Raw genomic sequence first — 17,175 nt, forward strand, 5'->3', positions numbered from 1 at the left:
TTAACCCTCTGCCACCACCCACAGTGGCCCCAAGGTTGCCATACTTTGTTGGTGTTCAGCATCTGGCCCCTGTTCCCCCTTCTGGAATGAAGCCATGGGACATTAATTAAGGAAGCCTTCCACCTGCTCCCTGCAAGACTGAGTTTCCAGGAGTGGAGCACGTGGGTGGCCCCTCCGTCTCTGTCTTGTTTCTGGTTCGTGCACTGAGAACCAAGCTTACCCCATATCTCTAGTTTGTCCTTTTGAAGGCCTTTCCCTGGCACTTGGACCCCCACATTTGCTAAGCTCCAGTGGTGACTTGTGCCTGCAAGCTGCCACCTGACTAAGGCCCTGGGCCTGGGGAGCCATCAGCACTAAAGGTCAAGCCAGCTAATCCTGCCTGTCAGGCATAGTAGCTAAAATTAAAACCGCCAAGTGGCTTTTTTTCTTTCTCTGCTGGTGGCTCAGGGCTGCCAACACTGTAGGCTTGGGGAGTGGTGGGGGCAAGATAGTGCCCTACCTTGTGCTTTGTCAGCACATCTTCATGGAGGGTATTAGGCTGGCTGTTTCTTTGTCTGGGGCTGTCATGGTATATTGTGGCATCAGAAAAATTGTGTTACAAGTCTATGAGGTAGTGAGGCTCTTGGCCACCCTCTGCTGCTGTTGCTTGGCTATGCCACTCCTGGGAAGAGCCACCTTAGAACTGGGCTGTTCTCCAGTTTTGAGCTGGGGCTACTTCTGTTCCCTGGAGCAGAGCCAGCCATCTGGGCCTATCCAGGATGCTGTGCTTAGCCACAAGCTGCAGGGATTGATGAGTGCTCGGAAGCAGGCGAGTGGGCTGGGCCTCCCTAACTGATCCCTAAACTAGAAAAGGGTGGGCCTTTGCTCTTAATTGACAGGAGTTGGGACAGGGCCTTGGAACCCAGCTACCCTCTTTGACCTTGGCTTCACCTCATTGCTTCCCCCACAGGCTTGGTTTCCCTGGTGGGCTCATTGGGCGGTTAATTAGCTCTTTGAAGCTCTGGAAGCAGCAAAGTGGCGCTATGTGGGTTTTAGAAATAAAAATCAATAAATGACTTAACCACAGCCCAGCTATCTCCTCCGCCTCTCTCCTGGGGCCAGCTCCATTCCTGTGCTCCCTCCCTTTCAGCCCCCAGCCCACAGCTTTTAAGGTTTTGGAGAGTAACAGTGGCTAAAAAGGCATCCGTCTACACGAGTGGAAGCTGTTGGTCCTATTGAGTGGTGGCAAGCACCTGCCCCGGTGGCAGTGTTTGGGAAGATGGGAAACACTTGCCTACCTGCCTTAACACTATCTTGGGTGCAAGAAAAGACCCACCCTCCTATTGTGACAGGGCTGTTGTGGTTTCTGCTGCTGCTGCAGTGGGTGTCCCAGCTCCCTCAAACTTGGCCAGGGGCATGCCAGTTGGGAAAGGTCAGCATCAGGGCTCTGTTACTGAGACTGGGCCAGACACCCTGCAGAAACCCAAGATTGGGTTCCAGGGAGGGAGGCCGAGTTTCTCTTAGAAACCTGAACATAAACAACCTCGACTTGGTTCAGGTGGAAAAGTGAGCTTTCAGGGTTCATGCCCCTGGGGTGAGGGGCAGTGTAAGGAGAGTGGAGAGGATGGGAAGCTGGAGGTGACTTTGAGCCTCTGAGGGTTGACATGCTGGGCTGGGGTGTGCAGAATAAAGGAGGGGCCCTGTGGTGGTGTCACCCCAGGGAGAAGAACCTGGAGACAGTCCAAGAGAGTATTGTGCCACACAATGGGAAACCCATAGAAGAGCCAGAGCTCGGGTGACCTGTAGGCCAGTACCTGGAGTGCAGGAAGATAAGGCTGGGGTGGGAGTGGGGCCAGCACCAAGCAAGGTACCCACCCATTAACCTTGGTGTCAGGTAAGGTGGGGAAGGTCTGTTGGAGTCAGGTCCTGGCAATAGGCTGAGTTAAGTCTTGGAGGCAATGAGGGGCAGTGGAGTTTGTGTGACCCCAGCATGCTGCCACGATCAGGGTGGTGAAAGTCTAGATAATGAGCCCAGGCTTGTCAGGTGGTGACTGCCAAGAAATCGGCTCTGCCACAACCCTCTAAGGGAGAACGCAGGTCAGGGCCACCTCACACGGGGCCATACCAGAGGCTAGGTGCAGCCAAATGCAGAGATGGGGATTGAATTGTGAAAGGGAGCCGCCGGGCATTTTTTTTTTCCTCCATTAAAAATGGGAAATAGCCAGGAGTGGTGGTGCACACCTATAATCCCAGAGGCTCAGGAGACTGAGGCAGGAGGACTGCAAGTTCTAAGCCAGCCTCAGTGGCCTGGGGGATGTGGCTCAGTGGTTTAAGTGTCCTGGTACCAAAAATAAAAGGAAATAGTGCCTCAGAAACTATGCTTGAGGCACTGGGCTCCATCCTCTGTACCACAAAGGAAAAAAAAAGTTGTCACTGTCTACCCAAGTGCTTTTCATTGTTTTCCTGATCTCTTTCTGGAAATGTGGCCTCCCCATCTCCCAAATACAAGCAGGCCAACACCCCTCTGTCTGGGTCAGGTGGAAGAGTGGAGGCCCTGCAAATGGGCCTGGCCTGCACTGCTGGTGACTCCAGGGCCTGGTCTGCTGCAGCTTAGTGAACAGCTTGGCTGTCCTGAAGCAGACTCGATAGCACCTCACAGCTGCCCGAACCTGTCTGACCTGCTGCTTTGGCCCTCAAGTAAAACAGCCAGTTCTTTCCCTGGACTAGCCTACCACCCTGGGAGGCCCAGCCAGCCTTTAAAATAGTACAGACGCCTAGGTTCTCTTTGCCCAAAGAATAAAAAGAGGTTCTAAAGTCTACCCTCAAGAGATTAGGAGGTGGCAACTGAAGAGGCAGAGTTTATATAGCCTCAATTTGAGAATATAATTTTTTTTTTTTTGAAAGGGGTATCAGGGATTGATCCCAGAGGCACTGAACTACTGAGCCACATCTGCAGCCCTTTTTTATATTTGGAGACAGGATCTCACTGAGTTGCTGAGACTGGCTTTGAACTTGTGATCCTTCTGCCTCAGCCTCTGGAGCCATTAGGATTATAGGCATGCGCACCCAGCAGAAGTAGACAATGGAATCTAAGCTAAAGCCACCAGCCCAAGGGCACACAGCAAACCAGTGTCAGGGACAGGACATAAGTAATGAATGGGGGAAAGGTACAAAGTAGACTCCCATTTTTTAAGTGAGGTCATAGAGCCGTGAATCCTGACCCCAGATAGGCAGAGGGGGGTGAGAGAAGGCCTACGCCAAGCATGTGGGTCCTAGGGAGACCCGAATGCCACTAACCACTATCGCTGAACAAGTAGGGATGCTGCAGTTTCTCCCCTTCAGGTGGCCCACAGGACTACAGTTCCCAGGGACTCCTGCTCCAGGCTGGGAGCCTCAGCGCGGCTCGCCTGTAATCTGACCATGCCTCAGGGAAAGGTCACTGCAGAGCTCCTTGAGGGACAGCAACAGGGGGAACTTAGTGTGGCTCAACTTTGGTAGGGGTGGGGTGAGGGCAGTTTCCCCACCTTAGGCAACCCCCCCCCCCAACATGTCACCTGCTAGAACTCAGGTTCTGGTCCCCCTTCTCACAGCTGCTCAGTGTCTTGAATGCTGGCCACACCTCTGTTCAAGGCACACTGACCCTTAGTTCTTGGCCCCTCTTGCCATAACATGCGGCCCTCCTACCTGTGTCCAGCCACCAACGGTGCCCCAGCCCAGTTCTCTGTCATGATAAACCTGACCAGGGCTCATTTTTCCTCAGTCTGCACCTCCTGGCAAATGTCTAAAGGGCTGAGGATATCACTTAGCAGGACCTGGCTTCCATCTCCAGCACCACTAAAAGAAAAACAAAAAAGTGTAAAGCAAGCCCTGCTGCTCTGCTGAGGGTAGATGGTGTCTAGAACCCAGGACTAGGCCTCCTGAATCCCGTTCCCCGTGACAGCCCCTCAGCCTCTGCAAGAGTCCACAGTCCATGGGGCTGGGATTGTGGCTCAGAGGGAGAGCGCTCACATGCATAAGGCACTGGGTTTGATCCCTCAGCACCACACAAAAATAAAATAAAGGTATTGTTTCCGCCTATAAGTAAAAAAATAAACTTTAAAAAAAAAAAAAAAAAAGTCCACAGTCCAGCCCCACACTTCATCTGTAGCTCAGGAAAGGGGCCCAGCAGGGGATGCCTTAGCCCAAGTCACAGCCTCCCAGTCCAATGCTGCCTGCCTCATCTTGCCTGGAAACCTGCAAAAAGCAGAAACAGGACAGAAGACGGACTGTAGGAAGTGGGTCAGTACAGGCTGCAAACAGGCCTCCCTTCCCTCCCCTCCTCTTGCCCCCAAAATAGCTCCAAGCCTCCTGGCCAAGACCCTCCCATGGCAGGGGAGGTGGGGCGAGCCGCTCTGAGCCAGGCTTTAAATCCCTTCTGGGCTGGGGAGCTCCACTCCCTGGCTGGAGGTTCCGCAGAGGCCGCCTGTCCACTTGCCCCTCAGTCCGGCCCGCCCTCCTGCGACCATGTCCCGGCCCCTGTCAGACCATGAGAAGAGAAAGCAAATCAGCGTTCGTGGCCTGGCTGGCGTGGAGAACGTGACTGAACTGAAAAAGAACTTCAACCGGCACCTCCATTTCACACTGGTCAAGGACCGCAATGTGGCCACCCCACGCGACTACTACTTTGCACTGGCCCACACTGTGCGTGACCACCTCGTTGGGCGCTGGATCCGCACACAGCAGCACTACTATGAGAAGGACCCCAAGGTGCTACTGGGGGCGCCCCAGAGGGGGGGATGGGCTGGGATTCTGCCAGGGAGCTGGGAGACCCTGACCAAGTGGCTGCCCCTTCCTGGGGCCTGGGTTTTCCATGACAAAATAAAGGGTCACCTCAGGGTCTTGGGGTTGGAGGATCCAGGGTGCCAAGCTGAACGGGTGAGGCTAGGGGCCAGGGCGGGGGGCTGAGGGCAGGTGGCTGCTTGCAAAGGGCTAGTGCCCATTTAAGGTTGGAGGGGCTGCTGATGGCAGGAAGGTTCAGGTGGCCTGGTCTGGGCCCTTGGTGGGAGGACATGTCACTGTATGTGTGTGTGGTATGCCTGTACCATGGGTGGGGCAAGGCTAGGGAGTCTGGGACAGCAGGGATCAAGTGTCTGGTGGGGTCATGGATAAATGTCAGCAACCTAATACCCCATGCCAGGGGTGGGGGAGGGGCGGGAGGGGACCAGGAAACGGGGAGACCAGGCACTATCTGCATCCTCATGCCGCTGTCTCTCCATCCGCTTCTTGGCACTGAGGCTAGAAGGCCAAGAGGAACTGGGCACTGCATGGATGGGAGGCGGCAATCTCTAGCCCTGAGTCACTGTGTGACCTTGAATAAAGGCCTCTTTTGTCTGGGCCTTGTCCTTGTCCTTTGGAGGAGCACTTGTAGGTGCTTCTTTACATCCTGACCCCCTGATGGACTATTGGGGGTGTGTGGGTATAACTGAGGGGGACTCCACTTCTCCCAAGCACCTCAATTCCTGAGGTGGGTCTGACCAGCCCCATTCTCCGGATGGGGAAACTGAGGCCAGAAAGAAAAGGCGTGTGTCCGAAGTCAGAGGAATGATGTGCCTTACCTGTGCCCTGAAGTCTGAGTGAGGACAAAAAAAAAAAAAAAAAAATTGGGAACAGATATGAGACATGCTGGGGCATGGGAGGAGACAGGAGGGTGAGAGACTGAACGCTGGTGGGTGACTCTGACCCCTTTCCTGTCCATCTGTCTCTCTGGGCAGAGGATCTACTATCTGTCTCTGGAGTTCTACATGGGACGGACACTGCAGAACACCATGGTGAACCTGGCCTTGGAGAATGCCTGTGATGAGGCCACCTACCAGGTGTGGGGGGCTCTTTAGGACTGGGGGTGTTCTCTGCTGGCACTTGGTACTGACCACTGCCACCCCTCCCCACAGCTGGGCCTGGACATGGAGGAGCTAGAGGAAATTGAGGAGGATGCAGGGCTGGGCAACGGGGGCCTGGGACGGCTGGCAGGTGAGAGGTGGCTTACAGGAGTGGGCTGGGAAGAGGGTTCCTTCCTGTGGGTCCCTGACACCCGCCTCATGAACACCCCCAGCCTGCTTTCTGGACTCCATGGCAACACTGGGCCTGGCTGCCTATGGCTACGGGATTCGCTATGAATTTGGGATTTTTAACCAGAAGATCTGCGGGGGTTGGCAGGTGAGCAGCTTTGGTCCTGACCTTGTGGCTGGCACCCAGTCCTGATGCAGAGGTCTCCCATTTGGTCATCCAAATACAGATAGTTCCAGATTCAGCCCCAGCTTCCAAAGAAAGCACCCCGGCCCCTCCCCAGTTGCCCTCAAACCTGCTGGTGACCCCTGGAATATGTGGTCTACACTATGGATCGCTAGGGACAGACATGTCCTACCGGACAGCCCACCAAACCAGGGCCCACTGTAGAGGGCGCTCCAGGCCTCTGCTCCTGCCCTGCCTCATCAGCCACCGTGGCCTGGGTCCCTGGGTCTGACGCTGCCTTCTTTTGCCCTGACCTGCCTTGCGCTCAGATGGAGGAGGCTGATGACTGGCTTCGCTACGGCAACCCTTGGGAGAAGGCTCGACCTGAGTTCACGTTGCCTGTGCACTTCTATGGCCGAGTGGAGCACACGAGCCAGGGAGCCAAATGGGTGGACACTCAGGTGAGGATGAAGGGCTAGAGGAGGGAGCTCCTAGAGGAAAGGGCTGGAGGCTATTGGACCCAAGCGCCTGAGGATCAGAGAGTTTAAGCACTTACTTAGAGTCACACAGCCGGAGCCAGGAAAGGCTGGAATGAGGATCACAGGGGGCCCAGGCTCAGTGCAAAGGGAGGAGAGAGGCTGTCCCTGCTCCAGCAATGCCTCTCCCCTGGCCCCACTACTGTCCACACCACTAGAGTCATCAAAGGGCTGTCACAGCAACCTGACTCCTGCAGAGCTGACCTGGAGGTACTGAGGAAAGCAAACCCACAACCTCAAAAGGGGCCAAGGGGCGAAAATTGAGACCTCCCGAGTACAGTTGCTCTGCATCACCCAACAGCAAGTTACAGGGGCCTAAAGCTAAGCAGGCAGCTGAATCCCTGGTCAGTCCTCTTGCTGTGGCTGCAGGTCACGGCCTCCAGATGGGCCACCCAGAAGCCTCTATGCTTTCAGAAGTGGCATTTATTCCACTGATATTCAGAATGAGGCCCAGGGGCCATGGCGGCTGGCACCTGCGGCTCCGGCTAGGACACCAGAGACTGGCTCCCTCGGGCTCTGCCAGCCTGCCTCTCTGCTCTTGGATCGGTTGTTCCCCCTCCCAGTTTCTGTGCTCCAAGTGGGAGAGTGGCTCATGTCTCCTCAAGGGGCTCCCTTGGAGGAGTGGATGTGCCTTGGCACTGAGGTGGCAGGCCCAGTTTAGCAGCCATTACTCTGAGGGAGGCGGGGACAGCATCAGTCACTGCTAATTAGCTCCATGATCAACCAGACAGAAGACCTTTAGATAGACTTGACCTCTGTGCCCCTTCGTAACCCAGGGCTCCCTTAGCCCTCACATGAGTCCAGAGTCCTCTGGCTTTTGCTCAGCCACATCACTGCAGAGTGGCCACCAACACAGCCAGCCCTACCGTGGGCTTCGGACTTGTCACTCTGTAGCTTCCCAGAACACTCATGAGAATGTAATAAGATCGAAATTGGGGGTTCCTGCTTCTTCTAGATGAGATCCAGAGAGGTCATCTGTTGGCTCATAGTAACACAGCTAATGAATGCAGGCACTGGGCCAGGACCAGGACTGGGAGGTGACAGAGTGCCATGCCTTCAGCTCCAGCCCTGTGGGAGAGGGAGGCTCCAGAGTCACAAGCAGGCAGATGTCCAGGGCTGCCCCCACCCAGCATCTCTGACAGATATTCCCTGCAGGTGGTGTTGGCCATGCCCTACGACACACCTGTGCCCGGCTACCGCAACAACGTTGTCAACACCATGCGCCTCTGGTCCGCCAAGGCACCCAATGACTTCAACCTCAAGGACTGTGAGTTCATTCTCCCGTCCTGCTAGTTAGCAGCCCCCCCGCCCCCCGCCTGGCTCACGCTCAGCTCCAGCCTGACCCTGTCCCCACTTCCTCCCTCAGTCAACGTTGGCGGCTACATCCAGGCTGTGCTGGACCGAAATCTGGCTGAGAACATCTCCCGTGTCTTGTACCCCAATGATAACGTGCGTTGCCCTTTGGGCTGGCATCTGGAAGCTTGAGTCCTTGGGAGAGGGGTCAGGGGAGCTGGGGAGGGACACTCTCTGCTGCCCTAGTGTCACTGGAGCATATTGCTGGCCCTGTGTGCCCTGTGTCCCCCACCTCAAGCTCTTTGAGTGGGAGGACACCTGGGTCCTGAAGGAGGCAAGGTAGGGTAGCTCTCATGGATGGCTGTCCCTGGTGACACCCACAATACCCTCAGTCCCTCTGCGGCCCTGTCCCTGACCCATTCCTGCTCTGCTCCTTGGGTCCGTGGGGCCTGGGTAGTTTAGGGCCTCTCCTGGCCCCTCCCACAGCACGCTAGGCCACATCCCTGCCATCTTGCACTGTCTCTAGTTCTTCGAGGGGAAGGAGCTGCGGCTGAAGCAGGAGTACTTTGTGGTGGCTGCCACCCTCCAGGACATCATCCGGCGCTTCAAGTCTTCCAAGTTCGGCTGCCGTGATCCTGTCCGCACGAACTTTGATGCCTTCCCGGATAAGGTACACCCTCAAGACTGCCTTTACCCTGTCCCGTGTGTGACAGCACCTCTCCCTTCCCGCCTTAGCCGGCCTCGCTCCGTGGGTGAGCATGTGGCTGCTGGGGGGATGGCAGCGCTCCCTCTCCCTTCAGCAGGCGCAGAGCCCGCGCTCTTCCTGTCTGTTGCTGGGGCCTACTACCCCTGGGCACCTCGGTCCCAGCTCAGCCACAGAAGGGGCAGAGGACAGTCACCACAGCACTTGGGTCAGGGCCCATATCGACTCCTCTGCCTCCCCCTAGGTGGCCATCCAGCTTAATGACACCCACCCCTCCTTGGCCATCCCCGAGCTCATGAGGATCCTGGTGGACCTGGAGCGGCTGGAATGGGACAAGGTGGGCTCAGGACCCTGCCACCTTGAGCTTGTGCTCTGCCTCAGGGTCCCCTTCCCAGACGGGAGGAGGACAAGAGCTGAACGGGAGACCTGAAGGTGTGGGGGCTGTGGTGTGTGGAGGGCCGCGCCCTCAGCCTCGTCCTAACACCCTGCCTCGTGTCCCAGGCCTGGGAGGTGACAGTGAAGACCTGCGCCTACACCAACCACACGGTGCTGCCCGAGGCCCTGGAGCGCTGGCCTGTGCACCTATTGGAGACTCTGCTGCCCCGGCACCTTCAGATCATCTATGAGATCAATCAGCGCTTCCTCAACGTGAGCCGGGGTGGTGGCAGTGTGCCTGGGAGCGGGGCGTGGCTGGGGTATCCAGCCAGGACCTGAACCTTGGGCACGTGAGGGCTATGGGCAAGGCTGGGCGGGTGGTAGGGGCTGGGGACGCGAGTTCCTGGGTCCTGGTCCTAACTCTGGGCTCTTCCGGCACAGAGGGTAGCCGCCGCATTCCCCGGGGACGTAGACCGGCTTCGGCGCATGTCACTGGTGGAGGAAGGTGCCGTGAAGCGCATCAACATGGCGCACCTGTGCATCGCCGGGTCGCACGCGGTCAACGGTGTGGCTCGCATCCACTCTGAGATCCTCAAGAAGACCATGTGAGCCTACTCCGAAGACCCGCCCCTCTTTCGGCCGCGCCCACCCCACCGTGCCCTGGAGGTCCCACTCGGTCCATTATTCAGGCACCCCCTCTCCCTGGTGGCCCCTTCCAAAGATGTCGGGCTTTCACAGACACCGTAACCCTTTCCAGTACAGTCCTGTTCCCAGCTGACCCCTCTTAAGCTCAGCACCCCACCTCCCCGAGGGCTGCATCCCCCATTCTAGAAATTAGAGTAGGGACCCCAGGGAGGAGAGCTGGAGTGAGTGGTGACTCCCACCCAACCTCATGCTGCAGCTTCAAGGACTTCTACGAGCTGGAGCCTCATAAGTTCCAGAACAAGACCAATGGCATCACCCCACGGCGATGGCTGGTTCTGTGTAACCCGGGGTTGGCAGAGGTCATTGCTGAGGTGAGAGGCCACTATAGGGCCAGTAGGGCCAACACAGATCCCTTCAGGCATCAGATGGGTACCGTTGTGCAGGTAGCTCACTGTGCAAGTGCTCCCAGGTGAGGGCTGAAATCCATCCTCCATTGGGTTCCCAAGCCTAGCATGTGTCCGGAGAGAGGAGCAGCATTTCCTTATCTGCCTGAGCTGTACTCAAGGGCTAATGGGGGCCGGCTACAGAGGTCAACCTGCTGGAGTTCACAATCTGTTGGAAGGGTCATCACAAGTCACAGCTGAAATGAGACTGTGAGAGGCTGATGTCTGATAGAGGAGGCTCAAGGTTATGCCGGAAAGGCCAGGGATCCAGGAAGGCCAGCTGTGTTCAGCCGGGGTCAGCCATCAGAGCTCAAGGTCGGGAGGGGAAGAGGATGCACCATGCCCTCCTCACAGGGGGGCTGGAGGAGGAGCAGATGGGAGGTCCAGAGTGGCAGGCTGGGGGAGGAGCCTAGCTGACCTGGGAAGGGACCCCTCCTCTGTGTCTGGAGGCAGGAGGTGGAGGGGCGGGGCTTGGCTGACCCCCACCCTCTCGCAGCGCATCGGGGAGGAATACATCTCAGACCTGGATCAGCTGCGCAAACTACTCTCCTACGTGGACGACGAAGCCTTTATCCGGGACGTGGCCAAAGTGAAGCAGGTGGGGAGGGCTGTCAGCTGGGACGGCTACACCAGGGCTGGCATGTGGTGAGCGCAGGAGGACCCAGACGCCTGGGTCGGGATGGCAGTCAGAGCCCATCTCTCCTGCCAGACCCAGGCCTTTGCTGACGGCTCCCTGGAGTTCTGGTCAGTGATGGAGGGCAGCATCGACCTCCTTGGGAGCGTGTGGGCATGGACTACAATGTCTGCCTTGGAGCAGGGGTGGAAGAGGGTGGCCAGTGAGCTCCTGCATCTACCTTCCTGAGCCCGGGTGAAAGGAAAGACGACATGAGGACTATAGGAATTCTTTTTTCTTTTTCTTCTTTTGTGGCGCTGGGGCTTCAGTCCAGGGCCTCAGGCAGAATCTCTGCTACTGAGCCACATCTCCAGCCTGGACTGGAGGATTTCTTGATGCCTGAAGACTACTAGTAAGCACCCCACTGTGCCTGCAGGAAAACAAGTTGAAGTTCTCCGCCTACCTGGAGAGGGAATACAAAGTCCACATCAACCCCAACTCACTCTTCGACGTCCAGGTGAAACGGATCCATGAATATAAACGTCAGCTCCTCAACTGCCTTCATGTCATCACCCTGTACAACCGTGAGTGGCGGGGTCTCCGCCTGTCCCAGTCCTCCCTGCTTGCAGCTTCTAGCACCACACTGTTTGATCGAAAGCTCCTTGGGCCTGGTGACAACATGGTATTATCCCCATTCCACAGATGGGCAAATTGAGGCTCGAGAGGGGGACGTGGACAGCCACAGGGCAAGTAATTGCCCAAGTCAGGCCTGCTGTCTTTTAGTCCAGGCCCTGGCTGCCGAGGTGCTCCCAGGGGCTTCTACCCTGAGGGACAATCTGGCCTACTCCATCCTCTCATTTCCATAGGCATCAAGAAGGAGCCCAGTAAGTTTTTTGTGCCTCGGACTGTGATGATTGGAGGCAAGGTGAGAAGCACAAGCTCTGGGCCTTGACGTCTAGGTTGAATCCACCCCACTGGTTTGTGGGATAAAGGGTCAGGAACAGGGTGGTAGCACTGACCCCAGACTGTGCTCTTAGGCCGCACCCGGGTACCACATGGCCAAGATGATCATCAAGCTCATCACTGCCATTGGGGATGTGGTCAACCACGACCCAGTGGTGGGAGACCGCCTCCGTGTGATCTTCCTGGAGAACTACCGAGTCTCGCTGGCCGAGAAAGGTGGGGTGCGACTGGCAGGAACCTAGGGAGGCCCTGACTAGTTAGGTCCCAGGAGAGGCGTTGGTTATTTTTTCCTGGGTGCTTGCACATTAAAGCAGGGGCTGTGGAGGGCTGAGCTGCAAATATGAGCTCCTTCAGTGGCGGCAGGGCAGGGTGCAATCCCAGGGGAGCTGGGTATCGGTGGTGCCCTTCAGACCACACCGTGGAGGATTCAGGTTGGCTGGCTCCCAGATACTGGTGAATGACCAGAGGAGGGGGGTGGGAGTTGGAGAGGGAGGTTGGTTAGTGAGGACTAGAGGGATCAGGTAGAGGGGACCCTGATCTGGCTCTGCCCAGGCCAGCCTAATACAGCTGGGATGGTGCGGTTCCCCAAATTGACATGGTTCTCTGCTGCTGTCCTACAGTGATCCCGGCAGCCGACCTCTCTGAGCAGATCTCCACAGCTGGCACAGAGGCCTCAGGCACCGGCAACATGAAATTCATGCTCAATGGGGCTCTGACCATTGGCACCATGGACGGGGCCAATGTGGAAATGGCAGAAGAGGCAGGAGAGGAGAACTTCTTCATCTTTGGCATGCGGGTGGAGGACGTGGACAGGCTTGACCAAAGAGGGTAAATAGGGGTCAAGGACTCCAAAGTTGAGTGTTCACTGGCAGGAGGCACTAACTGTGGCTGTTGGAGTGCAGGGTTAGGAGGCAGGGGCATGCCTGGAAAGGGACATGCAAGGCTGTGCAAGGGCTTAGTTATGGCCATGACTATTGTGGAAGACTTCTGAGGGAGCTTAGAGTTTATAAGGTGAATGAAATGGGGAAGGAAAGAAGAACACAGAACTGAAGAGAAAGAAACAGAAAATCATGTCAACCCTAAGGGATAATATTATGATGGAATTGGAGGTAAAATTAAACCATTAGCTACCTGGAAATCATGGCCAAAGAGAAGACCGTGGAGTTGTAGTTACAACTGTGCTGTGGTCAGGAGCACAGTTATCAAAGGAGGGTTTTTTTTTTAAATTTTTTTGTTGTTCAATGGATTTTTATTTTATTATTGATACGTGGTGTTGAGAATAGAACCCGGTGCCTCACACATGCTAGGCAAGTGCTCTGCCACTGAGCTCCAGCCCAGACTTAGAGGAGACTTTTTTTTTTTCCATTAATTTTTTCTTTTGCCCAGGCTGGCCTCAAACTCATAATCCTCCTGCCTCAACTTCCCAAGTAGCTGGGATTCCCAGCTAAAATTTTATTTATTTTTGTGGTGCTGCAATCTAACTGAGGGCTCTCCACATGCTAGGTGAGTACTCTACCACTGAGCTACATACCAGTCTAAAATTTATTTTTTAAATATGATTTTTTAATTATAAAAGTAATACCTCCTCATTAATTAGAAAAATATGAAACAACAAAGAGCAAAATAACTGTCACCCATAGTTGCACACCTAGGTTAAAAGCCACAGTTCCCTTCTTTATGTGTGTTTCTATGTATACACACACTCTCTCTCTCTCTCTCTCTCTCTCTCACACACACACACACACACACACACATATGTGTACATGCATATATAGTTTTTAAAAGTTGGGGATAAGGGCCAATATGCTGACACATCCCTGTAATCCCAGGGGCTTGGGAGGCTGAGGCAGGAGGATTGCAGGTTTGAAGCCAGCCTCAGCAACTTAGAAAGGCTATATGCAACCTAGTGAGATGCTGCCTCAAAATAAAAAATAAAAAGGGCTTGGGATGTGGTTCAGTGGTTAAGCATCCTTGGGTTCAATCTCTGGTACAAAGAAGAAAAATGTTTAACAAAAGTTGGGAATAAGGTATGTGAATTTTAAGCTCTGATACCTTATTTAATACTGAAGAGACCTTTCCTTTCTTATTTTTTGCAGTCCTAGGGATTGAACTGAAGGCTTCACACATGCTACGGGAGACTGTGTGGGGCCCAAAGTGTCAGCTAAAGCAGGGCCTGGAATCAGAGACATTGTGGAGGAGGCCTTGGTTTCTGTTAGGAAAGGGCATCTCCAGCTCTTTTATTTGTTATTTTATTTTAAGACAAGGTCTTACTAAGTTGTTGAAGCTGCCCTTGAACTTGTGATCCTCTTCCCTCAGCCTCCTGAATAGCTGGGATTACAGGCATGTGCCACCATGCCTGGCTAGAGAGACTTTTTTTTTTGGTACCAGGGATTGAACCCGGGGCGCTTAACCACTGAGCTACATCCCCAGACCTTTTTTTTTTTTTTAATTTATTTTTTAATTTTAGTTGTAGATGAACACACTAACTTTATTTTTTATTTTTTTATATGGTGCTGAGGATGGAACCCAGGACCTCAGATGTGCTAGGCAAGCACTCTACCACTGAGCCACAACCCCAGCACCCCCAGACCTTTTGTGTACTTTATTTAGAGACAATCTCACTGAGTTGCATAGGGTCTCACTAAGTTGCTGAGGCTGGGTTTGAACTCATGATACTCCTGTCTCAGCCTCCTGAGTTGCTGGGACAGGTGTGTCACCATGCCTGGCTTAGCAAGACATTTTCCATGTCATTAGTTTTCAAAATCTTTTAAAATGTTTGTATAGTGTTCCATCTTAAGGACATGCATTATTATTATTATTATTATTATTATTATTATTATTATTATTATTATTTGGACCAGGGATTGAACTCAGAGGCACTTAATCACTGAGCCACATCCCCAGTCCTTTTTTTTAATATTTTATTTAGAGACAGAGTCTCACTGAGTGGCTTAGGGCCTTGTTAAGTTGCTGTCTGGCTTTGAGCTCACCATCCTCCTGCCTCAGCTTCCTCATCAGCTGGGATTACCGGCGTGTGCCACCACACCAGGCTTATATATTTAATTCATTTCTTATGGTTGGATATTAAGGTTAATTTTGCCTATTAGTCTAAATATTACTGTAATGAACAACCTTTTACATCACTGTTCCCTTAAAAGAATTACTAGAAGAGTTTTTTTGTTTTGTTTTGTTTTTGGTCAAAAATTATGAGCTCTTAAGGCTCAGACACAGATGGCCAGATTGATTCCAGTTTATACTTCCACCAACAGCCTCAGAGAGCTGGCATTCAATGCCAAGAAGAATCTCTCCTGTGAGGCTTGACTAAAAATTGGCTTTGTCCTTTCGGCAGGAAGGTGCTGTGAAACATTCTGAGCAAGGTCCCACATTTTTAGGACTAGGCTTTAGAACAGTTCTGGTTGCAGGGCAGAGACTGGGCTGTAGGGGGTGGAGGGGGGACTGTGTGGGGGCCCAAAGAGTCACCTAAAGCAGGGCAGCACAGGGGCTTGGGATCAGAGACATTGTGGAGGAGGCCTTGGTTGCGAGAGGAAAGGGCAGGGAGTGAAGGAGGCCAGGCTGGCCTTGTGGAGGGTGTCGAATGGGGAGTCTGGAGAATAGGTTTTGCCATCTCAGAAAGTGGCGGAAAGCTGGTCCGCCTGCAGTGATCTGGGTTGGATTATCAGAAATTAAGGGACATACCTGAGGGATGTACCTGTTGGTGCCACCTGGAGCTCAAAGACAAGGCCAGGGATGGGCTTGGGATGGTGGCAGATAAAAGACATTCACAGGGTTTTTTTTTCCTTTTCTTTACTTCTTTTTCTTTCTTTTTTCTTTCCTGGTGCTGGGAATAGAACCCAGGGCTCTACCACGGAGCTGCACAGCAGCCCAGGCCATTCATGGAGGAAGCAGTAGTGGTGTGGAAGAGCCGTGTTTGGGCCCTTGGCTCTAAGGCTTCCTTTCCATCCAGGCTGAGTTTCCTCATCCACAAAGTGGGAGGGGAAAAGTGGAGCAGAGTGGAGGGGACTGCTGGGAAGGGACCTCCAGAGGGGGTGTAGCAGCTCGGGGAGGACCGCAGCAGGCTGGGCCTGGGTTTGACTGAACTTGGGACTTCCCAGATCTTTTTTTTTTTTGTAGTTGATGAATGCCTTTATTTTATTCATGTATTTATATGTGGTGCTGAGGATCGAACCCAGTGCCTCACACATGCTAGGCAAGCGCTCTAACACTGAGCCACAACCCCAGCTCCTTCCCAGATCTTCTCTGGAGGAGGATCCAGGAAGCCCTTACTCTAGGGAGTTGACCACAGCTCTGCCCTGGCAGGTATAATGCCCAGGAGTACTATGACCGCATTCCTGAGCTCCGGCAGGTTATTGAGCAGCTGAGCAGCGGCTTCTTCTCTCCCAAACAACCTGACTTATTCAAGGACATTGTCAACATGCTCATGCACCATGACCGGTGAGCTGGCTGTCCAGGCAACCATGCAACTGGGCTGCTGGGCTGGGCAGGGCTTAGGTGGGGGTGGGGAGGCTGAACAGGGTCCTGAGCAGCTGTGGCCAGGTTCTTTTTTTTTTTTTTTTAATTTATATTTTAGTTTTATTTAGGTGGACACAATATCTTTATTTTTAATTTTTATGTGGTGTTGAGGATCGAACCCAGGGCCCCGCATTCCAATTGAGTGTGCTACCGCTTGAGCCACATCCCCAGCCCTGTGGCCAGGTTCTTTTGAAAGCAGCATCACTCTCCAAGTCCCTAGCTATCCACTGGGGCAGAATGACCCAGACCTTGCTGCCTCTCCTTTCCCTTCCAGGTTTAAAGTCTTTGCAGATTATGAAGAATATATTAAATGCCAGGAGAAAGTCAGTGCCCTGTACAAGGTGAGAGGTTCTGGGCCGGGGGTTGGCAGGACTTTGGTGGCCCTGGCTGGGATGAGGTAGAAGTTGGGGAACATGCTTACGGGAGTGAACTCAGAGTTCCCCTTTGGCCTATAGAACCCGAGAGAATGGACGCGGATGGTGATCCGGAACATAGCCACCTCGGGCAAGTTCTCCAGTGACCGCACCATTGCCCAGTATGCCAGGGAGATCTGGGGTGTAGAGCCTTCTCGACAGCGTCTGCCAGCCCCTGATGAGAAGATCTGAGCTTCCAGACCAGACCCCAAGCCTGCCCTTGAGTGTTTGCTATCCCTTGGGCCAGCTCCAGCTGGTCACCCTGAGAGTGGGCCACTGGAGTTAGGTCTCTTCCTGGAATCCTCACTTTCTCAGCCTCTAGGTCCCAGCATCCTGGTAACTAAGGACACTGCCCTCTTCCTGTCCTTGGGCTCCCTGTCCTTTCCTATTTATGGGGTCTGACCAACTTCACCCACTCCCCAATAAACTGATTCTCCCTGGAGCGTCTTACTCTGTGGGAAGTATTTTTAGCTTT

At 54.0% G+C, this 17,175-nt stretch overlaps 1 protein-coding gene across 1 annotated transcript; it reads left to right on the forward strand.

Annotated features, from left to right (window-relative positions):
* The first annotated feature begins 105 nt into the window (after positions 1-105).
* On the forward strand, positions 106-17,142 carry Pygm (glycogen phosphorylase, muscle associated). The gene is made up of 20 exons (XM_005333480.5): positions 106-4,725; positions 5,730-5,831; positions 5,907-5,985; positions 6,068-6,171; positions 6,516-6,647; positions 7,878-7,989; positions 8,089-8,171; positions 8,542-8,685; positions 8,963-9,055; positions 9,220-9,366; positions 9,535-9,698; positions 9,995-10,109; positions 10,678-10,779; positions 11,231-11,378; positions 11,661-11,719; positions 11,832-11,973; positions 12,378-12,585; positions 16,075-16,209; positions 16,562-16,628; positions 16,743-17,142. Exons 1-20 carry the CDS (start codon positions 4,483-4,485, stop codon positions 16,890-16,892), a joined length of 2,529 nt encoding a protein of 842 aa, XP_005333537.2. The 5' UTR covers positions 106-4,482; the 3' UTR covers positions 16,893-17,142.
* The last annotated feature ends 33 nt before the right edge of the window (positions 17,143-17,175 follow it).

Source organism: Ictidomys tridecemlineatus, chromosome 4, assembly GCF_052094955.1.
Source record: "Ictidomys tridecemlineatus isolate mIctTri1 chromosome 4, mIctTri1.hap1, whole genome shotgun sequence".
In the NCBI taxonomy this organism is placed as follows: Eukaryota; Metazoa; Chordata; class Mammalia; order Rodentia; family Sciuridae; genus Ictidomys; species Ictidomys tridecemlineatus.